This window comes from Chiloscyllium plagiosum, chromosome 2 (genome assembly GCF_004010195.1).
Source record: "Chiloscyllium plagiosum isolate BGI_BamShark_2017 chromosome 2, ASM401019v2, whole genome shotgun sequence".
Classification (NCBI taxonomy): domain Eukaryota; kingdom Metazoa; phylum Chordata; class Chondrichthyes; order Orectolobiformes; family Hemiscylliidae; genus Chiloscyllium; species Chiloscyllium plagiosum.
The window spans coordinates 35,923,298-35,950,125 of record NC_057711.1 but is presented as its reverse complement, the minus strand read 5'-3'; the positions used below and the strand labels follow the sequence as shown (position 1 = coordinate 35,950,125).

The 26,828-nt window shown below is 41.7% G+C and overlaps 1 protein-coding gene and 1 non-coding gene across 2 annotated transcripts in view; both read left to right on the top strand.

The window, feature by feature from the left end:
- Nucleotides 1-26,828, top strand: part of arhgef28a (Rho guanine nucleotide exchange factor (GEF) 28a) — a 479,393-nt gene that overhangs the window by 309,390 nt on the left and 143,175 nt on the right. The window contains exons 25-28 of the mRNA XM_043707577.1: nt 3,381-3,631; nt 6,754-6,879; nt 6,966-7,083; nt 14,774-15,028. Coding sequence (XP_043563512.1) covers nt 3,381-3,631; nt 6,754-6,879; nt 6,966-7,083; nt 14,774-15,028 — 750 coding nt within the window. The remainder of the gene's footprint in view (nt 1-3,380; nt 3,632-6,753; nt 6,880-6,965; nt 7,084-14,773; nt 15,029-26,828) is intronic.
- Nucleotides 26,630-26,748, top strand: LOC122539693. Its single transcript, XR_006309154.1, has one exon. It is a non-coding gene; the product is annotated as a 5S ribosomal RNA (ribosomal RNA).

Genomic DNA, 26,828 nt, shown 5'->3' with positions numbered 1-26,828 from the left:
TACAAAGTGGCCAAATAGATTATTCAAAATATTTATCAGTCTTTGATAAAAATATTTCATGATCACTGTTTTAATTTACTGTTTATTAATTTACACTTCTATTGTCTAAACTTATCTTTCGTTAGAACATAACAGAAAAGACAGGAGCAGGAGGAGACCATTTGGCATCTCGTCCCTGGTCCACCATTCAATATTATCATGGCTGATCTTCTGTCTCAATTCTACTCCTGCTCACTGTAACAATTGATCCACTGGCAGATATGAAAGTCTCTGTCTTGATGAGGCATCTGTGTCATTATTGGATAGAACTTTTTAAATTATGAGATTTCTCCTAAGTGATCAGCCCCTTATCCTGAGAGTACCGCTGTGCGTCACCTCTTGGTGTCTATTCTGACAAATCCAAACTGCACCCTGTACCTTTCAATGAGATCACTGCCCATTCTTCTAACCTCCAACAGGCATAAGTTCAATTTACTCAGCCTGTTTACACAAAACAACCCAGGAAAATATTAATTGAACATTTACTGTACAACCTCTAACATGTATACTACTTTAAATTACTGGGTACAGTGCTCCAGGTGGTCTCACTAAAGTTCTGTACTATTGCAGCAAAACTTCCAATTTTTTCTGGACTCCAATCACTAAACAATAAAGATGTAATTTGCCTTTCTAATTGTTTCATGAAATGACATGATATTTGTTGTATATGTAACTCAAATCTCTTTGAACATCAACATTTACATGTTAACACCCTTTTTAAAAAAAAGTCTGCTTTTCTGTTCCTTCTATCAAAATAAATAATCTCTTATGTTTCTGCATTATCCATATAGAGCGGCATGGTGGCTCAGTGGTTAGCACTGCTGCCTCACAGCGCCAGGGACCCAGGTTTGATTCCCGCCTTGGGCAACTGTCTAACTGTGGAGTTTGTACATTCTCCCCACTTCTGTGTGGGCTTCCGCCAGGAACTCCGGTTTCCTCCCAAATTCCAAAGGTGTGCAGGTCAGGTGAATTGGCAATGCTAAATTGCCCATCCTGTTAGGTGCATTAGTCAGGGGTAAATATATGATAGGGAACTGGGTCTAGGTAGACTCTCTTCAGAGGGTCGGTGTGTATTTGTTGGACCGAAGGGCCTGTTTCCATACTGTGGGGAATCTAATCTAATGTATACTCCATCTGCCGTATCATTGCCTGCTTAACCAGTCTGTGTCTTTGTGTTTTTCTCATGGCTTGAATTCCCATCTAACTTTGTATTGTCAGCAGAATTAGATACATTGCACTCTGTCTCATCACCTAATTCATCAATATAGATTGTAAATATCTAAAGGGCCAGCACTGATCCTTGAAGCATTCCCCTAATTGTAGTGTGCAAAATTGAAAAATATTCCTGTTTATCTCACTCTCTGCATTCTATTCAAAGCCAATCCACCATTCACGCTACTATTATCATTTGCAGTACAGAAATTCAGAAAAGATACACATTTGTAAAAGCATTTTTTTTTATTTGCATTCACTGGGACTAGGAAATACTGAAGTAAAGGGAAATTAACATTCATACTGTGTGAAAATGGAGCGCTGATTGGTTGGTTGACAAGTGAATTCTGATTGATAGAGACTCTTCTGTGAAGAATGCAGCATTTAATGAAAAGCTTTATTTAAATTCTGTCAAAGCATTGCTCTGAGAAATGAACCAGAGACTGGCTGTCACCTATTTTATTGTATTGAAAGAGGCACAGTACGCGAAGCTGTTTTTTTTCTGACTGAGGACTTTTTCTCTGAGGATACTGAATCTATGAAATTAGTTACCACAGGGAGCTATAGAGGTTGGGTCAATTAGTCTCTATTCAAGGCAAATTTTTAATCAGTGAGGGAATTGAGGGTTATGAAGATAAGGCAGGAAAATGGAGCTAAGGATGATCAGATCAGCCAAGGTCCCACTGAATGGTGGAGCAGACTCAATGGTCTGAATCAGTTACTTCCGTTACTATGTTTAATGGTCTGTCTTCAAAGAACAGGGCCTTGTGTTTTAATACATGGAAATTCCACAACACACAAGCATGCCATACAGACAGCATTGCCCATACTGTTATACTTCATCAAAGTAATGAACCCCTTTCTATCTTATTACACTTTTCCCTGTGGCATGTTTTTGAATGCCTTTTGGAAATCCATGTATACTACATCTGCTGGTTTTCCTTTGTTTAAAGTGCTAGTTATACCTTCACAAAGCTGTAATGAATTTTTCATTATTCCCCTTCAGAAAATCATGCTGAGTTTGATCATACTATGATCTTGAAAATGCATTGTTATCATAGAATCCCTACAGTGCAGAAACAGGCCATTTGGCCCAACCGTTCCACACCCAGACCCATTCCCCTACCTTATTACTCTACATTACCTCTGACTAATGCACCTAACCTACACATCCCTGAACACTAAGAGCAATTTTAGCATGGTCATTTCACCTAACCTGCACATCTTTGGATTGTGGGAGGAAACCCACGCAGACACAGGGAGAATGTGCAAACTCCACAAAGACAGTTGCCTGATGTTGGAATCAAACTCAGGTTCCTGGCACTGTGAGGCAACAGTGCTAACCACTGAGTCAGCATGCTACCCATAGATTCTAACATTTTCCCAGTGGCTGATGTCTGTTGATCCTTGTTTTCTGTCTCTCTCCTTTCGTGAAAAGTGCTAGTATATCTGCTGCCTTCGGATTCCTTGAAGCCTTGCAGAATATAAAGAATTTTGGAAAATCATAACCAGAGAATCCATTATCTCTGCAGGTACCTCTTTTAGAAGGTGTCACCGTTGAACAACATAGTTGCTGATCTCTGTTTGGCTGGCAGCTGGCAGCAGATGGGACTTCCTGTCTCTGGAGTCCTGTGGGAGCCCAAATCTTAACTACTTGATCAGCATGTAGTAGTGGTCCAGTATCGCTCTAGCTGGCTTGCTGTCTCCTTCATAAAATTCCATCAAACTTCTAAACTGTGAGAGCGCTACTGTAATTCTTCAGAGCCTGTGTCATTTTCACTATTTATGGGTTTCACAACCCAAAGTATGTCGTGGCATTCTACTGATACCTGCATATAAAGTCATCATGGGTGGAGTTTCAAGACTTAAACTCTAATGTTCTTAAATTATATGTTAGAGAAACTCAGCAAGTCTGGCAGCATCTGTGGAGAGAAAGCGGAATTAATGTTTCAGGTCCAGTAAGCTGCCTTCAGTTCTGAAGAAAGGTCACTGGACATGAAACATTAATTCTGCTTCCTGACCACAGATGCTGCCAGGCCTGCTGAGATTTTCCAGAAATTTCTGTTCTTGTTTCAGATTTCAAGCATCTGCACTTTTTTTTAATTAAAATGTTTCTTCTTCACTTTCAGAGCTGATGCAGACAGAGATGCACCACATTCGGACACTGGAGATAATGTCAGAAATTTTTAGGAAGGGCATGAAGGAGGAGCTGCAATTAGATCACAATACCATTGACAAAATATTTCCATCTTTAGATGAGCTCTTAGAAATTCACAAGCAGTTTTTTTTCTGCTTAAAAGAGAGAAGGCGGGAGTCTTTCGAGGAGGACAGTGAAAGGAACTTTTTTATCAATAGGATTGGCGATATCCTTTTACAACAGGTAACGTTAGGATAAGTGGACCCAAAGTATTTCCAAAGTAAAATGAATTATTATGAATAAAAATAAAATGTAAATTTGGCTCTCATGATTACCCTAGTATTATGGAACTGAGCCATAGAAATTAAAAAGGTCCAGTATTCATCAAATGGTGTCTAGTTAATTGATACTGGCGCTGACTTAAACCTCAGCCAGGGATGCTACAACATGATTCAATAGCTTTACAGAAGATGTGGGAAATATTAGGCTCAATTCTCACCCCAGTAATTATTAAACAGTCATGTTGGAAAGTATGCATTAGTAGGTGTCAGTCGAGTATAGCTTCAGGCTGTCAAAGATGTCTTCTGTGGTTGAATACTTTGCCAGGACATTGTTCAGACTCACGTTTGAAGAGTGCCACTCTGGCAAGCCACTGCACAATCCTTGATACCTATGGAGCAATTCTCCAGCACAAACCTGTGCCTTATAAGTCTTGCAACATCATTTTTGTTAGCACTAAATGAAAAGTAAGAATATCTTCAATTGTTGCATTCAGAAACAGTAAATTAGTACACAAGAAATACTAAAGTTCCAGCTGAATGGTTGCTATTTGTGGGACAGACACATTTTCAACAATATGGTGCTATCTGCCCACCTGAGGTGTGGTGACCTTCAGGTTAAACCTTTAATAGTTGACTCTGTCTAGTGAGAGAGCGACCATGTGGTCTATTAAGACTATGTAAAAACAATGACTGCAGATGCTGGAAACCAGATTTTGGATAGTGCTGCTGGAAGAGCACAGCCGTTCAGGCAGCATCCGAGGAGCAGCACGTTAAGACTATGGCTAATCATTCTTAGTTGTGTTAAAAGTCTTACTTCCATTTCATGGCATGCTGAAAGAGATGGATGAGTAAAGACTATGTTTTAGTTAAATGTTGCTACAATAAAGGAAATGTGCCAGCTTTGAATGAATATGATTTCAGTCAATATTTCATAGTATTAAAAATATTGAGACTTCCTAAGACTATCTCAGGTTCTCATTGTTCTGACATGATATTAGGATTTAATTTTCTGATTTCTATTGCACAATTAAATTACTGGGTTAATTTTAACCCTATCTGTCCATCAGAAACCAGGCAAATGGACGATTAAAGTGACCCAGCTTGCTTACTCATCCTTGAAGAGCTGGGCCTTGACAAATTTGCTAAGCTACTCAACTGAACAGGTGGCAAAGACACAGCCAAAGACAATAGGGTCCTATTTAACTTGCAAGTTAGGTCCAATTTCATTGTACCCTCCTATTCAAAACTGGGCCAAAACCACATATTTTACTTCTTGTTCTACAACTTATGTTGGATGGACCTATTCCTGTGCCGCCATACTTACCTCCAGACTTCCCAAAGCTTGTCCACTGTCTACAAGACGCAAGTCAGGTGTTTGATGGAATACCCCATACCTGCCAAATGAGTGCAGCTCCAACAACTTGACACCATCTAATACAAAGCAACTGCTTGATTGGCACTATGTCCACAAGCATCCACTCCCACCACAGCGAATGCTCAGTAGCAGCAGTGTAAAGTATCTACGAGATGCACTGCAGAAATTCACAAAAGATACTTAGACAGCGTCTTCCAAACCCATGACCATTTCCATCTAGAAGGACAAGGGCAGCAGCAGATATGGGAACACCGCCGCCTTCAGTTTCCCCTCCTAGCAATTCACCATCCAGACTTGCAAATACTTCACCTTGCCTTCACTGTTCCTGGAATTCCCTCACAAAGGGTCGAATCAAAACAGGTGGACTGCAACGGTTCAAGTAGTCAACTCACCACCACTTTCTCAAGGGCAGCTAGGGACGGGCAATAAATGCTGGCCACCCACCGATGCCCACATCCCAAAAATGAATGACTTTTAAAAAATACAAATAATTTGGATCCAAGGCTTTAAAAAAACAATATTAGAATTTGACCTTGGAGACCAAAAGCTAATCGCCAATTACTCACATCCAAAATCTCTGTCACTGAAGCAAAAAGAATAATAAACTGTAAATTTAAAGTATGCATAACAGGATGTTGTCTGGGATGTGTGACGTCAAATGCACCCAATGGAGATAAACTGGCATGGCTACAGGACAGAGTGCAAGAACCAGGGGTGTCTGGATTGCTGTACAGAAAGCTGGCATGGATTTGATGATCTGAATTGTTTCATTCTGTGCTATAATGATCCTGTGACTCCATGACCTTGGAGACCAAAAGCTAATCGCCAATTACTCACATCCAAAATCTCTTGCATTTAAGATGTTCCCTTTAACCTCTCTAATGGTGACAAAGTGCAATGTAATTCATTGTATGTGAATACTTTGGACAATTCTGATAGATATGATCGTACATTATAGGTTAGATTTTAAACACCCCTCCAAAAAGAATGTGTAGGCATGGACTCACATAAAATCTGGTCAACGTCCTTACTGCTGCCTCCTAATTGTTCCCTACCTGTCTGAAATTTTACAGATTATGGTGGGGGCATCACTCCCATTGATCCTGTTCATTAGTGACTATTAAAGGGCCTCATTGCACTGACTATATTTTACCCACAGTAGCAGGAAGTTCATGTCATGAGGAAAGTATGCCAGTCAAGCTGCAGCGACTGATGTACAGCAAGAAATGTTGAATTGTTCTTAAGGTTCCCTGGTCCCATCATAGGTACCAAGCATACCCATATAAAGATCATTCCCACACCCTCATTCTAACTCTTTTCTTAGTCTTTTGAAGTCAATCTCCCCAAATAAGACCCAAAAGCCCACAGCTTCATAGTTTCTTAGCTTAATGACTACCACTGCTGGAAGGTCTGTAATGCAGGGCCGCTTTCTGAGAAAGCTGTTCACACTCATCCCAGATTACAATTACTGTAGGGTGGCTGTGGGAATCATGGGTGGGCTTCTCAACCCATACCCAGTCTTTTATAACCACAATGGCCTATAAATCTAGCCCTGTACAGTGAGAAGTCAATTTTCTTTTCTTTAATCTCTAACTTCCTTAAAGAATCACACAAGGAAATTCCATCCAAGTGTTTTATTTGGAAATATATATAAATGGAATCCATGGTGATTGACCCTTTAATTGATAATGAACATCTTTTGTGCTTAGTTTGCAGATGAAAACGGCAATAAATTGAAGCAAACCTATGGTGATTTCTGTAGCCACCACAAAGAGGCAGTTAGTTTCTTTAAAGAACTTCAGCAACAAAATAAGAAGTTCCAAAACTTTATCAGGGTAAGATCTGATTAATCACTTTTCTTTGCCAAACAAAACAAGTATGAAAGAACAAAAGACTCATTTCCATTCTTTATCCTCTATAGCAACAAAGCAACAATCTGCTGGTCCGACGCCTCGGTGTACCAGAGTGTATACTTCTTGTCACCCAGCGGATCACCAAGTATCCAGTCCTGCTTGAGCGAATACTGCAGTACACAAAAGGTCAGATTCCGGGCTGGTCAATTCAATCCAGTGTATAAAATTACCATTTCTTACATTACAACAGTGACTACATATCACAAGTACTCAACTAGTAATCAAGTGTTCTGAGATGCCCTTTGCTGATGGAAGGTGCTGTACAATTGCAGTTTTTTTTCCCACTCATCTTAAAGATGATAATACACTTTTGGAGTCAAATTAAAGATTTATTAATTATTAATGAACAAAAGTAAAAGTTGCCAAAATATTTGCAGAATGTCAAATAACAAATTCCTAATCTTCTTCATATTAGATTACCTAAGTATAAAGGTCATATAAGAAGCAGATTTCTAGTATCAAATGAATAACATCTTCCAAACCTGTGACCTCTGTCACTTAGAAGGAAAATGGTGGGCGTCACTTGGGAACATTATCACCTGCAAGTTTGTCCCCAAGTGACACATTACCCTGACTTAGAAGTATATCGCTATTCTTTCACTGTCACTAGATCAAATTCTAGTAATTTTCTTCCTCACCACATTTGGGTGTATCTGTACCATACAGATTACAGCAGCCCAAAAGGTCTGCTCCCCATCCTCTTGTCAAGGGCAATTAGGCATGATAATTAAATGCTCTTGCCAGCAATGCTTACATCACAAAAATGAATAAAAATAAAGATTCTGACTTTGAAGGATACTGTCATGTGTGCAATAACAAATCCATTGTACATTCCTCTGAGTTATATTTTTCATTGACATGCTAGAATGTATTATAATGATGGCAGTACAATGATTATGACCTAATAGTTGTTTCTGTCTGCACCCTTTGGAGGCACAGTAGTGCTAGTGGCAAATGTAATTAGCTGGTTTGCTGTTGTTCATGCTTTCTTCCATGTTAATAACGTTGACAACCAATATGCATGTGCAATTAAAGATGGAATCTCGCATGCCTCTGAATGATAGGCATTAATGAGAAAGTTGGGAAAATCAAGAAAGATTGGCAGCAAGGAGATTCACGACATCATCAGCAAAAAGTCTCATTTTCTTATCAGGTGTTGAATGGTGAGACTAGAATCTCGTTAGAGACTGGTGAGAAGTCTATCTGCATGCATGAGCACATGTTAACATCTTCATTTTTACATCATTTCAACTCATTAATATGCACTTGCCCAATATCCCATCCACCGGCTAGAGGCTAGACAGTGACAGTTCCTGGCATGAAAGTCATGGTGGTTGCCTGGTGATTCCAGCTCATTGCTTGCTTCTGTAGCCCTCCATTTTGGACACCAGTTATTAATATCTCAGGGTATGCTCCTTGGGGAGCAAACACATGCACTGTTTGTCCACCTCCAAGTCTCCACTGAAAAAGCTGAATGCCAAATTTCCTCTTGTCTGAGATGTTTGGCAATAACATGTGCAGGGCAGCTGTGGCTGCTAGTGCTCGACTAGATGCACAGCTGAGCTTTACAAATAGTACTGTTGCCAGGAATTCCTGTAAGTCCCAGCAGTAGCCAATACTTTTACCTGTGGTGTGAGGATGAATCTGTCAAGCAGGACCCCGTAGGGGCATACTGTATAGGTAATGAGGTGAGTGTGGGAGGATAGTATGGGTAACTTGCAGAAAGAAACCCTCAATGAAACGTGCCAAAATCGACAGCCAATTTTTGGTCAAATTCAACCTATAGATTTTGTCATTGTAGCCTTAATTACAAGTTTCCCAGATTGGCCTTAAGGCCATTGGGTAAAAAAACAAATATTAGTGCTGGGATTGTTGCACAGTTGTTGGACTTCAACCTTATGGCACTGAAATCTTTCTTGCAACTTAAATTGAGAATATCTCATTGTTTAGTGCCAGTCAGTAAATGGAACTGTTTTTATGAAGTGATTCCATACATTGTTACACTGCTGTGAGATCTTAACCACAGAGCCAAAGTGCAACCCATTTTGATACATGCACCACACAAGTTTTGTGAGGAAGGGTCCAGTTCTGAGGAAGGGTCACCGCTGCTGAAACTTTAACTCTGATTTCTGTTTACAGGTGCTGCCAGACCTGCTGAACTTTTCCAGCAATTTCTGTTTTTGTTTCTGACTTATAGCATCTGCACTTCTTTTGGTTTTTACACAAGTTTCATGTTGCCTGCTAGTTTAAAAGAATAGATTGAGGGCAGAAGGGCCTGTAGAGTACTGTAATGTTCTATGTCCTAATGCAGTTCAGTGTGAAGCACACTGTTTAATGGGTGCATGTCTTGGCACAGGGCCAAGCTTACGAGTGTTTAACATCACTTAAAGCTAGACTCCACCTCTTAAAGAGGGGGTGCATTCTCCTGTGCAGATGTTTCAAGTAGACAGGGATAGTCTCAATGGCTCAACAGGGTATAAATCATAAATCTTTGAGAAGCAGGAGGAACTCCACATAGATACTGTAAAGGTGGTAGGTGTAGGTAATGGTGTTTTCATTAATGCAACACTACCTGTATACAGTGTGAGAAAATGTTGACTGACCTCACCTGAGTGGTCAGCGTCAATGACTCTCTCTTCAAATGCCATATCCTAACAAATGTAAAACTAACCCTGCCCACTGCTCAATTTCCAACACTTCCTTCACTCACTTACCAATAATTAGATTACTTTACAGTGTGGAAACAGGCCCTTCGGCCCAACAAACCCACACCGACCCGCTGACCCGCAACCCACCCATACCCCTCACCTAACACTACGGACAATTTAGCATGGCCAATTCACCTGCACATCTTTGGACTGTGGGAGGAAACCGGAGCGCCCGGAGGAAACCCATGCAGCCACGGGAGAATGTGCAAACTCCACACAGTCAGTCGCCCAAAGCGGGAATTGAACCCAGGTCTCTGGCGCTGTGAGGCAGCAGTGCTAACCACTGTGCCACTGTGCCGCCCACATTATCAACATGACTTCTTATAAACATTGATTGTTTCAGATGAGACTCTAATATGTAACACTGCCGCAAGTCCTGTGTAATTGCATGGGATTGGGGATCGTGCATTGATTAGAAAACTAACTGACAACAAAAAACAAAAGAGGGAATAAATCGCTCTCTTTCTAAGTGGCAGCCAGTGACTAGTGGTGTACCGCAGGGATCAGCGCTTGGACTCCAGCTATTCACAAATGTATTAATGATTTAGATGAAGGAGCTAAATGTAATATCTTCAACTTTGCAGATAACACAAAGCTGGATGGGAAGGTGAACTCTGAGGAGTATGCAGAGATGCTTTAGTATGATTTGGACAAGCTTATAGAGTCGGCAGTGAAGTGTAATGTGGATAAATGTGAGGTTATCCACTTTGGCAGTAAAAACAGGAAGGCAAATTATTATCTGAATGGTGATAGATTGGAAAGCGATAGGTGCAATGAGATCTGGGGGCCCTTATACAACAATCATTGAAAGTACGCTGCAGGTGAAACAAATGAAGAAGAAAATAAATGTTTATTTGGACTTCATTGTGAGAGGATTTGTATACAGGTTCAGGGATGTCTTTCTGAAATCTTACATGATCTTGGTGAGACTTCATCTGACGTATTGTGCAGTTTAGTCTCATTATTCTGAGGAAGGATGTTTTGGCTACGGAGGAAGTGCAACAAAGATTTACCAAACAGGTTCCTGTGAAGGCCAACATACGGAGAGACACTGGATCAGTTAGGACTATATTTACTGTATTCTGGATTAGTGGTGCTGGAAGAGCACAGCAGTTCAGGCAGCATCCAAGGAGCTTCGAAATCGACGTTTCGGGCAAATATTTACTGTAGTTTAGAAGAATGAGGGGCATATCATACAAATCTGTAAAATTCTCACTTAACTAAATGGGGTGGCATGATGGCTCAGTGGTTAGCACTGCTGCCTCACAGCACCAGGGTCCCAGATTCGATTCCAGCCTTGGGTGACCGTCTGTGGAGTTTGCACATTCTCCCTGTGTCTGCGTGGGTTTCCTCTGGGTGCTCCGGTTTCCTCCCACAGTCCAAAGATGTGCAAGTCAGGTGGATTGGCCATGCTAATTTACCCATAGTGTTAGGTGCATTAGTCAGAGGGAAATGGTTCTGGGTGGGTTACTCTTTGGATGGTCGGTGTGGACTGGTTGGGCCGAAGGGCCTGTTTCCACACTGTAGGGAATCTAATCCAATCTAAACAAGATAGACACAGGAAGGATATTCCCAATGATCGGGGTGTCAAAACTCAGATTTCACATTTTACGGATATGGGATAGGCATTTAGGACTCAGATGAGAAGTCAAATCCAAATAGATCACACCAAAGTCAATGATATATCTTGCTCGCTCTTATGGGATATGGTGGTGCATAATGATTAGCAGCAGCTTCTGAACCAGAAACTATAGGCATTTTAGTCGATACATCGTTGTCTGAGGCCAATGCCAGCAGTGAGGCTGAAAACATTGAAAATGATAGTCTGTTTCTGACTCATCATCCTCCTCATCTCTCACTTCCTGCTCATCTCACAATTTCTTCTGAGTTTACAAACTGCAATTAATATTCTACCCAATTCCTCACCACAACCGTAGCCTCTGCCTTTCTCCTTTGAGGAGAAAGTGAGGACTGCAGATGTTGGAGAGTCAGAGCCGAAAGGTGGTGCTGGAAAAGCACAGCATGTCAGGCAGCATCCGAGCAGCAGGAGAGTTGACGTTTCGGGCATAAGCCCTTCATCAGGAATGTGGAGAGGGAAGGGGGATGAGAGATAAATAGGGGGTAGGAGTAGGGCTGGGGTAAGGTAAGTGGGAAGGTGATAGATGGATGTAGGTGGGGGGTAATTGTGATAGGTCAAATACTCAAGAACTGCCATTTTATTTGGCAGTGGCACAGGAACATGAAATATATGATGAGGTGAATAATGATGATCAAGAACCATTATCTCTCACCCCACACATGCAGCTACCTACTTAGATAGTCACTTTGGAGAATGTCTACAGGTGGGATCTGTATGTGGTGAGTCACAGGGCATGAGTGACCTGCAGCCTGGGTAGGTAAAGTAAATTGTAGTGTCCCAACACCTCAGGGTGTGTGGTCTCACACACAAATTCTGCTGCAGATAAGTCAGATGGAACAGCCTACAGAAAAAAGCTTATGGGGTTACATCAGTGAGCTGTTTGGTGCATTCACAGTCCATTAACAAATGGTTTGATTTTCAGTGGCACATCCTGGTAAAGTGGTACTGGTTTCATGGAGCACAAACCTCCTGTCCTTATTATTGATGATTTGAGATTATTTGTGAAGCACTTACAAAGAACAAGGAAAATTTACAGCCCAGGAACAGGCTCTTTGGCCCTCCAAGCCTGAGCCGATCCAAATCTACAGTCTAAACCTGTGGCCCAATTCCTAAGCTTCTGTATCCCTCTGCTCCCCACCTACTCATGCATCTGTCCAGATGCATCTTAAATGAATCTACCATGCCTGCCTCTACCACCTCTGCTGGCAATGCATTCCAGGCACCCACACCCTCTGTGTAAAGTAGTTGCCTTGTGAATCCCTCTTAAACTTTTCACCTCTCACTTTGAAAGCTTGACCTCTCGTTATTGAATCCTTCACCCTGGGAAAAAGCTTATCTCTATCTACCCTGTCTATACCCTTCATGATTTTGTAAACCTCAATCAGGACACCCTTTTTTCTCATGAAAAGAAACCTAACCTACTCAACCTCTTTTCATAGCTAGCATCTTCCATCTCAGGCAACATCCTCATAAAGGGTCTCTCCAAAGCGTCCACAACCTTTTGGTTATGTGGTGACCAGAACTGTACACAGTATTCTAAATGCGGCCAAACCAACATCTTGTTCAATTTTAACATGACCTGCCAGCTGTTATACTCAATACCCCGTCCAATGAAGGCAAGAATACTATATGCCACATTGACCATTCTATCCACCCGTGCAGCAACCTTCAGGGTACAATGGACCTGTACTCCCAGATCTCTCTGCTTATCAACTTTTCCCAAGACTCTTCCATTCATTGTATAATTTGCTCTAGAATTAGACTTGCCTAAATGCATCACCTCACATTTGTCTGGATTGAACTCCATCTGTCACTTCTCTGCCCACCTCTCCAGTCTATCTATATTCTCCTGTATTCTTTGACGGTCCCTTATGCTTTCTGCTACTCCACCAATCTTCGTGACATCTGAAAACTTGCTGATCATACCAACCGTGCCCTCTTCCAGATCATTTATGTATATCACAACCAATAGTGGCCCAGCACTGATCCCTGTGGAACACCACTGGTCACAAAGAAAATTTACAGCCCAGGAACAGACCCTTCGGCCCTCCAAACCTGAGCCGAAATGGAGAAAGGGAAGTCCACATCTCAAACACCACTGGTCACCTTTCTCCATTTCGAGAAACTCCCTTCAACTACTACTACTCTGTCTCTTGTTGCTCAACCAGTTCTTTATCCACCTTGCTAGAATACCCTGCACACCATGTGACTTCACTTTCTTTATTAGGCTACCATGGGGAACCTTATCAAATGCCTTACTAAAGTCCATGTATATGACATCAACAGCCCTTCCTTCATCTATCAACTTGGTCACTTCCTCAAAGACCTCTATTAAGTTGGTAAGGCATGATCTCCCCCGCACAAAACCATGTTGCCTATCACTGGTAAGCCCATTTTTTTCTAAATATAAATAGATCCTATCCCTCAGTACCTTCTCCAGCAACTTTCCCACCACTCACTACTTAATTAAAGTGATTTTTAGAAAAGGTAAAAGGCCTAGTTGAGGGAATGCACTAATATCTCTACATCCTGAGTTGCTTATCATACCCATGGGGCCAAATGACCAGGTTGTACAGGATTCAGCATACCATGACAAAACGAAGTATGTGCTGAATGTGACTGGCGTCGTAGACTGAATGGGCTGATTGTCCTCCTTCAGTGTTGTATATGATACTAATTCAGAACAATCCAGCCAGTGAATGATATGTATGAGAACTTCCGTGGTCTGCTTGATAATATTTTGTGTGACAGCATGACTTTCAACAGATAGCTATAGTCACAGGGTAACCACTCTCTGGTGTTGGCTCAATTACAGTGAACTGCAGCATTGTGTACTCTTGACAAGATGCTGCTGCAGCAACTCACCAAACATCCTTCAACGGCATCTGCAATCTTACCACCTAGAAGGACAACGGCATCAGATGCATGGGAACGTCACCACTTATAAGTTCCCTTCCAAGCAACACACATCCTGATTTGGAACTGTAACCCCATTTCATCAACGATGTTAGTTTAAAATCCAGCATGACTGCAGCATCACCTTTTGTAAGGACACTTGGGTGGTCAACACATGCTGACCTGGCCAGCAATGCCTGCATCCCATGAAAGCCTATCAAAAGAAAGCCAAATTAGGCCTTGATCCTAGCACAATGTATCACATGTGCCTAATGAGTTAGGTGACAGGACAACACAACATTGCTATTAGCCTTAGTTATTTATTATTATCTCTGCGATCAAGACTGGGATCCACTACTCTTGACACCTTGACTGCCAGTTCAGGTATTTGCAAAGTGTTAGAGGGTTTGTGCAAGAGGGGTGGAGATAGGAGAGGTTGCAGGATGAAGGTGAGTGATAGCCAGCAACCTGCAAATTTAATGTGGAACTGGGATGAACACTCAATTCAATTGCATGTTGCTAAAGCTATCTAGTGAAGTAATTTTATGCTGAAATTTTGTTTTCTTATTCCTAGAAGGAACAGACGAGAATGAGGATGTGGCAAAATCTCTGAGTTTGATAAAGGACATAATAGCAGCCGTTGATACAAAAGTCAACAAATATGAGAAAGAGCAAAAGCTATTAGACATCTTAAATAAGTTTGAAAACAAAACATATGCCAAGTTAAAGAATGGCCGTATATTCCGGAAACAGGACCTGATCAACAAAGGGAGGGAGTTACAGCATGAGGGCTCCATGTTTTGGAAAACAGCCACAGGACGATTGAAAGGTAACAAATCTAATGTTCGACCAAAAATTACACTTTCTTTCTATTTAAAATGCTTTAAAATTATATTGTTGAATCCAGAAGAAAGGACAATGATGATTATAAATCCTTTTGACACACTGGGGGTAATAATGACTTTGAGGATTGCCTAAAATACATTATTTTGGCTCAGCCATCCATTCAACAGCTATTGACTTTCATTGTCAGAAGTCAATGAATTATTTGATGTCAAAATTACCTCCAGTTATTCATATTGAAAGAGTTGGTTGCTGTTGTGCAGAAGATTTAATGAGCTTTAATAAGGTTTACTAATTGACTCACTGCTTCCAGATATACCTATTAAAAGCCTATTGCATCATGGCTACCTAAGAATACATATATTATAGCTTTTATGAAATTCTTAGAGTTTCCGTCTCAGCTTTTGCTCCTGGAGAATGTGGATGATTTAATAAGATCATAGCTCAATGCTAACTGCAGCTAAGAATTTCCCCATGCTATCCCCTATTCCCTGCCCCCTTTGTTTGTTTATCTACTTGATTGATCCTCCAATATGATAGGTAGAGAATTGTAGTAAATATCCACTAGGGTCACTGGAAATACCCTTAACAGGGATCATCAAGTAGTTTGAGCATTGCAGACCTTGCTTCATCCTGAAACATCACACACAAACTATCCAGTCTGATTCAACTGGTCTGGCAGCACTAACAAAGGAGGAGTGAGTGCTCAGGGAATGGGTCTGCTGTCATCCTGAGATAGGACAGCAGGTACCACTATTGTTATTTTGAAACACTCACAAGAGTGCCTTTTGGAGTCTTTATGTTACCCGTTGACGTTTTGGACTCTCTAGCATCACCACAGGCCAAGGGCCGGGGTGGTACTGGTGTTATATGAGGCTTGGGTATTGGTGGTCTTCCATCCGTCTGGTATCAGGCTGATTGTGGTTTTGGTGGACCGGCGCACCTGTTTTTTATTTTCATTTTTATTTAATTTTTATTGGTGGGGGTTGGCCAGTACTAGTCTCCAGCCAGAGTTGTAGTTTGCTCATTTATCACTGAAGAGTTATAATACTTCAAGTATCAGTGATAACGTGAGTCTGGATATCTTTTGGGCGAAGGTTTTGAATCTTTCTATGCTGACGAATTTCATGAGGCTGTTATTCAGGCCCAGCCACTTGCCTCATGCGCCCATCACAAAGCCAAAGTACTTGGGTTCAGAGCCTTGGGTTCTGGGACTTCACCTTAGTGCTGCAATGATTCCGCACAAACATAGAGTGCCGAAGAGAAATGTTCTAAGATGGTTAAGGCTGTGGGAATTAGTAGACAAGCTGGAGTCGAAGCAACTTCCTAACGTGAGGAAAGATGAGATGATTACAGCAATAGCTCAGCATTTAAATTTGCTGGAAACACTATGAGGATCTGTAGAATTGGCAAAAATTCAATTGCAAATAAAGCAGCTTGAGTTAGAGGCAAGAGATAAGGAAAGGGCAGCAGAAATGAAACAGTTTGAGTTACGATTAAAAGCAGAAGAGAGGGAAAAAGAGAGAAAGAGTTTGAACTTCAGAAAATGACACTTAGAAAGGAAAGTCAACTTAAAAGGCTAAAGCTGAAGGCTGAAAGTAAGTCTAGTGAGGAAGAGAGAGAGGATGAGCAAACCCATGGTAGTCAAAAGCCTGGTGAGAAACTTTCTAAATATATTCACACCTTGCCTAAATTTGATAAAAAAGATGTGGAAGTCTTTTTTTTTATCTCATTTGAAAAGGTGATTAATTAAATGCAGTGGCCAGTGAACATGTGGGTCTTATTGGTTCAAACCAAACTTGTAGGTAGAGCTAGTAAGGATTTCACATCACTATCAGTGTAGGTATCTGGGAGTATGAGGAGGTGAAAAAAGTTATCTTGAGTGCACATGAGCTTGTACCAAAAGCCTATAGAATACATTTCAGGAATCTAAGGAGTGACCCTGGCCAGACCTATATTGTTTTTGAAAGGATCAAGCAAAGTAATTTTGATCGGTGGATAAGAGCTTTAAAAATAGAGCAAACTTACGATGCTCTTAGAGAGACAATTATTTTGAAGAAGTTCAAAAATTCACTGCCTGACGTAGTGCAAACTCATGTGGAAGAGCAGAATTAAAACAGCAAGGTTAACAACTGAAGAGGCTGATGATTATGAGTTGTTCCATAAAACATGGTTTGGCTTCCGGAATGAATTTCAGTCCATGAGGGATAGAAATTGGGGCACAGATAAATCCTCACGTGGAAAGGGAAAGATAGATCTCAGTGAAGATCATAAGGATAATTCACCACAGGATAAAAAGGAAACCCTTGAAGGGACAAAGAAGGTAAAAAGCCCTGGTGTTTTTATTGCAATAAAGTGGGCCACATGAAATTACAGTGTTGGTGGGCTAGGAAAAAGCCAGATCTAGGAAAACAGGACAGATCTGGAAGTTTTGTTGCAATGGTTACAGAAAGCACAATGGAAGTTAGAAAGCTGCATCAGCATGTACAGGGTGATTGGAGGTTGGTAAGGAGGAAGTGCCAGATCTGCTTAAAAAAAACCTGCAAAGATAAAGTTTATTCACATAGGCCAGGAGTAGCAGGTAAAGTGGTTACAATATTAACAGACACAGGATCCTCTCAGTCTGTGATGCTGACAGATGAGGAGTTATGTACTCCTAAAAGACTATTACCAGAAAAAGTACTGGTAACTGGAATTCACGGTGAGACAAAAAGTGCTCAGTTATGTAAAGTGAGGCTAGAGTGTTTAGAAAAGAGTGGAGAATTTGTGATAGGAGAACTGGACAAACTCTCAGCTCCAGGAATACAATTTGTCCTTTCGAATGATATAGCTGATTCACCGGTAGGCGTGCCGATTACTATGGTTGAAAAGCCAGTGGAGACTCAGGCAACTGAAGTAATGCATGATTCGGAGATGCCGGTGTTGGACTGGGGTGTACAAAGTTAAAAATCACACAACACCAGGTTATAGTCCAACAGGTTTAATTGGAAGCACACTAGCTTTCGGAGCGACGCTCCTTCATCAGGTGATTGTGGAGGGCTCGATCGTAACACAGAATTTATAGCAAAAATTTGCAGTGTGATGTAACTGAAATTATACATTGAAGAATTGATTGTCTGTTAAGCCTTTCATCTGTTAGAATACAGTGAAACTATCATTGTGATTTTTAACGAAGTAATGCAGGATTTTTACTCTGGAATCTTCCTTGATTGTATAGTAATGAGGTCACAGAGTCACCAGTTGAAGCAGGAGAGATCAAAGGGTATAGATAAGGAAGCCGAAGTAGCATTAGTAGAGTCTGTGTTCGATCAGATAGTTGAGCAAAACAAAAGCAAGAAGTAATCATGCAAATATATTTAGCTCTGCAAATCTCATTGAGTTATAGCAGAAAGATGAAAATTTAAAGCAGTTGTGTCAAAACGCATATGCATATACAGAGAAGGAATCTGAATGTATCCCTGAGTGTTATTACCTGAAAAATGATGTCTTAATGAGGAAATGGAGACTATCACATATTCAAGCAGATGAGAAATGGGCAGAAACTTATCAAATTGTCTTGCCTGTGGGGTATAGAAGGGAGGTGTTGTGAGTAGTGCATGAGCTACCACTTGGAGGTCATTTAGGAGTGGAAAACAGGCTAAAATACAAAGACATTTTTACTGGCGTGTACTGCACAAGGTTGCGGTTGAATTGGAATTGGAAAACCACAAGCAGTAGTAAAACCCACACCTTTCATACCTATTCCAGCATTTGAAGAATATGCTGGAATAGGTAAGACAAGAGTCTTAATTGATTGCGCAGGTCATCTACCTCAAACAAAAAGTGGGAATTATGTATTTGTTATCAATAACGGATGTATCGATGAGATTTCCAGAGACCGCTCCATTATACAGTATCACAACTAAAAGGATTGTAGAGGAATTACTCAAATGTTTTACTAGATATGGACTACCAACAGAGTTACAGTCAGATCAAGGATCAAACTTCACATCCAAACTATTCAAGGAAGTCATGAACAACTTCGGAATAAAACAATTCAAATCTACTGCATGTCATCCAGAATCGCAGGGAGCTCTAGAAAGGTGGCATCAGACTAAAAAAGACCATGTTGAGGTCTTATAGTCAGGACTATCCAGCGGATTGGGAGAAGAGAATTCTGTTTGTGTTTTCTGCGATCAGAGATGCACCAAATGAATTGACCAAATTCAGTCCCTTTGAATTAGTTTCTGGGCATGAAGTGAGAGGACCATCAAAATTGATTAAGGAGAAGTTAGTAAGTCAGAATTCAGAGACCATGCATTTGGACTATATGTCAAATTTTAGAGAAAGATTGAGTAGAGTTGAGTTGTCTGGACAACATTTAAAAATATCACAGCGTACAATGAAACAGGAAGCAGACGAGAAATCAAAAATTTGCAATTTTGCTATCAGGGATATATTAGTGTTACTTGCAGTAGTAGGTGAACCTTTAAAAGCAAGCTTTAGTGGACCTTATCAAATCGAAAGAAAATTGAATGAGGCAAACTACTTGACAGGAACTCCAGACCGAAGAAATTTCACAGAGAGTGTCATGTAAATATGTTCAAAAGATATTTTGACGGGGAAAGAAAGCAAGTGGAGAAGATGTTATTGGTTACAACAAAAGGATTCTTAATTGGACTATCTCAAATTAAATTGGACAATGAGGAAGTTGTCAAAAATTGAAATAAATTATTGAGTTACCTTTCTGAGAAAAATCGAAATGACCTGAAAGAGTTATTACTATCATATCGGGAGATATGCGGAAATAAACTGGGAAGTACTACCTAATTGTGCATGATATAGATATAGGAGATGTTGTTCTGCTTAAGCAACATCCTCATAGGCATAACCCTGTAATGTTGGCACAGGTTCAGAAGGAGATTGAACGCATGCTCCAAGACGACATAGTTATAGTGACTGGAGCTCACCTATAGTAATTCTGCCAAAGCCAGATGCTAAGCAATGGTTATGTGTGGACTATCGCAAAGTCAGTGCTGTTACAAAGACTGTGTTGAATAGGTGGGGCAAGCAACTTACATTTCTAAGTTGGACTTGCTCAGAGGCTACAGGCACGTACCTTTGTCAGAAAGAGCAAAGGCAGTTTCAGTTTTCGTAACGCCAAATGGACTGTGTCAGTTTAAAATCAGATTCAGGATCAATGGTGCTGGAAGAGCACAGCAGTTCAGGCAGCATCCGAGGAGCTTCAGCAAAATCGACGTTTCGGGCAAAAGCTCTTCATCAAGAATAAAGGCAGAGAGCCTGAAGCGTGGAGAGATAAGCTAGGAGAGGATGGGGGTGGGGAGAGAGTAGCATAGAAAGTCATGCCATTTGGTATGAAAAACACTCCGGCCGCATTTCAGAGACTAACCAATAAGGTAATTGCCGGATTACCCAACTGTGTAGTGTATATCGATAACCTGGTGATTTTTAGTCACTCATGTAAGAAACATTTACAACATTTATCCGACTTGTTCAGTCGACTTTGGAAGGCAGGCTTAGTGGTAAACCTAGCTAAAAGTGAATTTGCCAAAGCCCAAGTCACCTTCGTGGGCCATGTTATTGGACACGGAGAAATGTCCCCATGGAATGTGAAAATGAAAGTAATTGGGAAATTTCCCATAACATCGACAAAAAGAGCAGTACTATGGTTCCTGGGATTGAATGGATTTTTTTGAAAGAACGTGCTGAATTTTAGCAGTGTAGCTGCTCCACTCACTGAATTGCTTAAAAAAAGGCAAAAGGTTTCAGTGGACAGTGGACTGTCAGATGGCATTTGACAGCCTGAAGTCTGTGTTAACCACTGCTCCGCTATTAGCTACACGTGATTATGCGAAGCCTTTTAAAGTGGCTATCGATATGAGTGATGTGGGTGTTGTGCTCCTGCAGGAAGACAACGAGAAGGTAGAAAGACCAATTGAATTGAATTGAATTTATTTTCATGTGTACCAAGGCACCATAGAACATAGAAGAATACAGCGCAGTACAGGCCCTTTGGCCCTCGATGTTGCGCCGATCCAAGCCCACCTAACCTATACTAACCCACTATCCTCCATATACCTATCCAATGCCCGCTTAAATGCCCATAAAGAGGGAGAGTCCACCACTGCTACTGGCAGGGCATTCCATGAACTTACGACTCGCTGAGTGAAGAACCTACCCCTAACTTCAGTCCTATATCTACCCCGCCTTAATTTAAAGCTATGCCCCCTTGTAATACCCGCCTCCATACGCGGGAAAAGGTTCACACTGTTAACCCTATCTAACCCCCTAATCATCTTGTACACCTCAATCAAGTCACCCCTAAACCTTCTTTTCTCTAGTGAAAACAGCCCCAAGTGCCTCAGTCTTTCCTCATACGATTTTCCTTTCATACCAGGCAACATCCTGGTAAACCTCCTCTGCACCCGTTCCAGTGCCTCCACATCCTTCCTATAGTATGGCGACCAAAACTGCACACAATATTCCAGATGCGGCCGCACCAGAGTCTTATACAACTGCATCATGACCTCAGGACTCCGGAACTCAATTCCTCTACCAATAAAAGCCAGTACGCCATATGCCTTCCTCACCGCACTATTTACCTGGGTGGCAATGAAAAGCTTTGTCTTGTGAGCAATACAGGCAGATCACAGAGTTAAGTAGCATACCTAAGTAAATAATAGCTCAACAGCAGCAAAAACAAAAACACAGGTACAGGTGAATGTTAAGAGTTTATGAGTCCATTCAGTATTCTAACAACAGTAGGGTAGAAACTGTTTCGAAACCGGCTGGTGCGTGTGTTCAGGCTTCTGTACCTTCTCCCGTTGTAGAGGTTATAGAATAACATTGCCAGGCTGGGATGGATCTTTGAGAATGCTGGCAACCTTTCCTTGACAGCGGACCTGGTAGATGGATTCTATAGATGGGAGGTTGGCCTTTGTGACTGTCCGGGCCAAGTTCACCACTTTCTGTAACCATCTCCGATCTTGAATGGTACAGTTGCCATACCAGATAGTGATACATCCATACAGAATGCTCTCGATGGCACACCTATAAAAGTTGGCAAGGGTATTTGCCGTCATGCCAAATTTCCTCAGCTGCCTGTGGAAGAAGAGACTTTGTTGGGCCTTCGTAACCAGTGCATCCAAACGAAGAGTCCAAGAAAGCTTGTTGTGGATGACCTCTCCCAGGAGCTTGACACTCTCCACTTGTTCCACCTCTGTGCTCTTAATGTCTAGGGGGGCATGAGTAATATCCCACTGAAATTCAATAATAATTCCTTGGTTTTGCTGGCATTGAGAGCTAGGTTGTTCTCAGTGCACCATTTTTCCAGGTCTTCCACCTCCCGTCTGTAGACTGTTTTGTCGCCATCTGAGATTCGACCGACTATGGTGGTGTCATCGGCGAACTTGTAAATGGTATTAGTCTGGTATTTGGCGACGCAGTCATGGGTATACAATGAATATAATAGGGGGCTGAGTATGCACCTATGGGGGGCTTCAGTGTTGAGTGTTAGTGAGGATGATATATTGTCCCCAATCTTCACTGATTGTGGCCTGTGGGTCAGGAAACAGGATCCAGCAGCAGAGAGTGAAGGTTAGTCCGAGATCACTAAGTTTGGTAATCAGTCTCGAGGGAATAATAGTGTTGAAGGCTGAACTGTAGTCAATGAGTAGGATTCTTACGTAACTGTTCCTGATGTCAAGATATTCTAGGAAGGATGAAGGGCAAGTGATATGGCATCTAAAGTGGATCTGTTGGGTATTTCTCCAGGAAGTTGAAAGTTCATCAACAGAAATATTCAACAGTAAACAAGGAGACTTTAAGCTTGGTGTTGGCACTACAGCATTTCAGTGTTTATTTTACCAGCAACGCATCTGAGACAGTCGTATACGCTGATCATAACCAATTGAAATTTATAGAGAAATTTAAGGACAAAAATGCCAGACTGCTTAGATGAAACCTGTTGTTACAGCCATTCAATTTGAAAATTGTGCATTTGACAGGTTGAGAAAATGTGATTGCTGATGCATTATCGAGGTTCGAATGAGGGATGGAGGCATTCAGTGGTGGGAGAACCACAGACTGAATCCGAATGTAGTTGTGCGTGTTTGCATGTTTATAGTCAGTGAATGTATGTTTCAGGATTCGAACCACTATTTTTTGGGGATTTTGAAAAATTAAGCCATCTTTGGATATTGATGGTTCATTTTTTCCAAGAGGGGAGGTGTCACAATGTTGGTCTTTTTACAAGGTTATTATGACCTTGAATGTTTTTTCTAGAGAGGAGGCAATTGGCCAGGCTCCAAATAAGTTAGGTTTGAAAGGTTTATTGGGGCCCTTTTTGTTTACCCATAACAGGTAATGCCTTCAGCCTAAGGCTTTTATGACTTTTTTAAAAAAGGTATAATCAAAGGGGAGTGGCCAGCTAGCTAGGTAGCTAGCCTTCATTTAGATTGGAGTTTTTCATTCACTTCAGCAGCAGTGTGTGTGAAGAAATATTGCTGGGGCAAGTCCAGCTGGGTACCCTCTCTCTCGGTTTCAAGCCTGTAAGCCCTGATTTATTTCATTTTTACTGTTTATGCGAAGGGATGTGTTTATTGGGACTATTGCAAGTACTTTCGGAATGGCATCATTAAGTCGGGATAGTCTGTCAGGTTTTAGATAGGATAAGTTATCCAGTGTTCTATTTTCTGTTCTTTGTGTTTCATTCCGTAATTTTGTAAATAAATTCTGATTGCTTGTTTCAATCTTGGCAGTCGAATCAGCTAATTGACTCTGGGAATATCCACTATACATTTACCAAAACAAATAGCAAAGTTATGGTGTGGGCTACCTGCTTAAAACTGTTTTGAGGGGTCAGGCCTGGTCCATAACACTATATTGAACTTGACATTAACTCTATTCCTCTCTCAGCACAATGCTGTGAAATCTGCTGGGCTTTTCCAGCACTTTCTTTTATTCTGTTGCAGTAAAACTTCACAATTTTCATTCATTTCCCTTGTAATAATAACAACACTCTATTTGCCTTCCTAATCACTTGCCACACCTGCATACCAGCTTAGTGACACATTTATTGGGGCACTCAATCCCTCTACTACTGAGTTCTGCATTCTGTATCCATTTAAATAATTTTAAAAAAATTATTCGTGGGAACCGGGCATTGCATTCTGGCCAGCATTTACTGCCATCCCTAGTTGCCCTTAAGAAGATGGTAGTGAGTTACCTTCTTGAACTGTTGCAGTCTATTTGCTGTAGGTAGATCCAAATTACTATTATTGAGCGAGTTCCAGAATTTTGACCCAGCAACATTGAAGGAATAGTGATATATTTTCAAGTCAGGATATTGGGTGGCTTGGAGAGGAACTTCCAGTTAGTGGTGTTCCCATCTATCTGCTGTCCTTGTCCTTCTAGTTGATTTTCATTGTAGTTTAGTAAGGTGTTTTCCAAGGAGCCTTGGTGAATTTATTCAGTGCATCTTATAGATGGTGTACATTGCTGTTACTGAGTAGAAGGAATGGTAAAAGGTGGGAAAGGGAGTGAAAATTTGTCGATGTGCTGTCAATCGTACAAGCTGCCATTTCCTGGATGGTGTCAAGGTTCTTAAGTGCTGTAGGAACTGCACTCATTCAAGAAAATAGGGAGTATACCATCACATTCCTGACTTGGGCCTTATTGGACAGACTTTGGGGAGTCAGGAAGTGAATTAATCACTGCAGTATTTCTAGCCTCAGACCTGCTCTACTTGAGCTCAAGCTGCAATACTTGAGTGGTTGGTTCAGTTTAGTTTATCATCAGTGGTAATGCCAAGGATGTTGATGGTGAAGGATTATGGTATTATAGTATTAATTATGACCATGTGATTGAATATCAAGACATGATGGTTAGAGTCTGTCATGTTAGTCATAGTCATAGGAATCTACAGCAGAGATAAAGGACCTTCAGCCCATCACATCTACACTAGTCAAACAACTACCTAAATATTCTTATCCCATTTTCCAGCACTTGGCCCAAGTGTTGTTATGATGTCTTAACATCATAAAAGTGCATCTGCATACTTCGTAAATATTATAAGAGTTTCTGTTTTTGCCGTTCTTACAGACAGTGAGTTCCAGGTTCCCACCAGGCTCTGGGTGAAAAAGGTTTTCTTTCTATTTCCTCTAAACTTTCTGCCCCTTACCCATCATTGATCCCTCCATCAAAGCTGAAAGTCTTTCCAGTCTACCCTATCAGTGCCATTCACATACATGTCAACCATGTACCTTCACAATTTCCCCTGTTGACTGAAACTTTTCAGCCCAGGCAACATAGTGGTAAATCTCCAAGGCACCCTCTTCAGTGCTTTCACATCCCTCCTATAATGTTCCTGCCTTATCTCCATAACCCTTGATTCCACTATCTTTGAGGGCTCTATCCAACTCTTTCTTAAATGAATCCAGAGACTGGGCCTCCACTGCCCTCTGGGGCAGAGCATTCCACACAGACACCACTCTCTGGGTGAAGAAGTTTCCCCTCATCTCTGTCCTAAATGGTCTACCCCGTATTTTTAAGCTGTGTCCTCTGGTTCGGCACTCACCCATCAGCGGAAACATGTTTCCTGCCTCCAGAGTGTCCAATCCTTTAATAATCTAATATGTCTCAATCAGATCCTCTCTCAGTCTTCTAAACTCAAGGGTACACAAGCCCAGTCGCTCCAGTCTTTCAGTGTAAGGTAATCCCACCATTCCAGGAATTGACCTCGTGAAACTACGCTGCATTCCCTCAATAGCCAGAATGTCTCTCCTCAAATTTGGAGACCAGAACTGCACACAGTACTCCAGGTGTGGTCTCACCAGGGCCCTGTACAGCTGCAGAAGGACCTCTTTGCTTCTATACTCAATCCCTCTTGTTATGAAGGCCAGCATGCTATTAGCCTTCTTCACTACCTGCTGTACCTGCATGCAGACCTTCATTGAGTGGTGTACAAGAACCCCCAGATCTCTCTGTACTGCCCCTTTACCTAAATTGATTCCACTTAGGTGGTAATCTGCCTTCCTGTTCTTGCCACCAAAGTGGATAAGGATCCATTTATCCACGTGAAAGTGCATCTGCCATGCATCTGAGCACTCACCTAACTTGTCCAGGTCACCCTGTAATCTCCTAACATCCTCATCACATTTCACCCTGCCACCCAGCTGATGAAATTTGCGAATGTTATTGCTAATACCATCTTGTATATCCTGAAGATAGATTGTAAAAAGCTGCGGTCCCAGTACTGATCCGTGCGGTACCCCACTGGTCAGTGCCCGGCATTCCGAAATGGAGGGGGGGAGGAGTGTGGAAGGATGAGAGAATGCAGGCTGCGGCCCTATGAAGCAGGGGGAGGGCTTGCAGTTCGCCTGTGTGGGGATGTGGGAGACTACAGGAGCCTGGTGGGCAAGGGCTGGCTGAAAGGCAGCTGGAGGGACGGAGGGAGGGAAGCACGCACGGAGGAGGAAGAGCAAAGAGAAAAGAGAAAAAAAAGCCAAAGGGGATAAAGAGAAAGAGCAAGAAAGAAAATGTGGCTGGCCAGCACGCCTTGAAGTAGGGAGAAAAGGCAGGGGCCAGCGCCTACGGCCATACTAGTCTGAAAACGCCCGATCTCGTCTGATCTCGGAAGCTAAACAGACTCAGGCCTGGTTAGTACTTGGATGGGAAACCGCCTGGGAATACCAGGTGCAGTAGGCTTTTTCCGCCAGCAGTGGCTGCTCAAGTCACCCCTCTGCACTTGTCTTGTGCCAGGCAATGGAGCGGCAGGTTATTTCTGC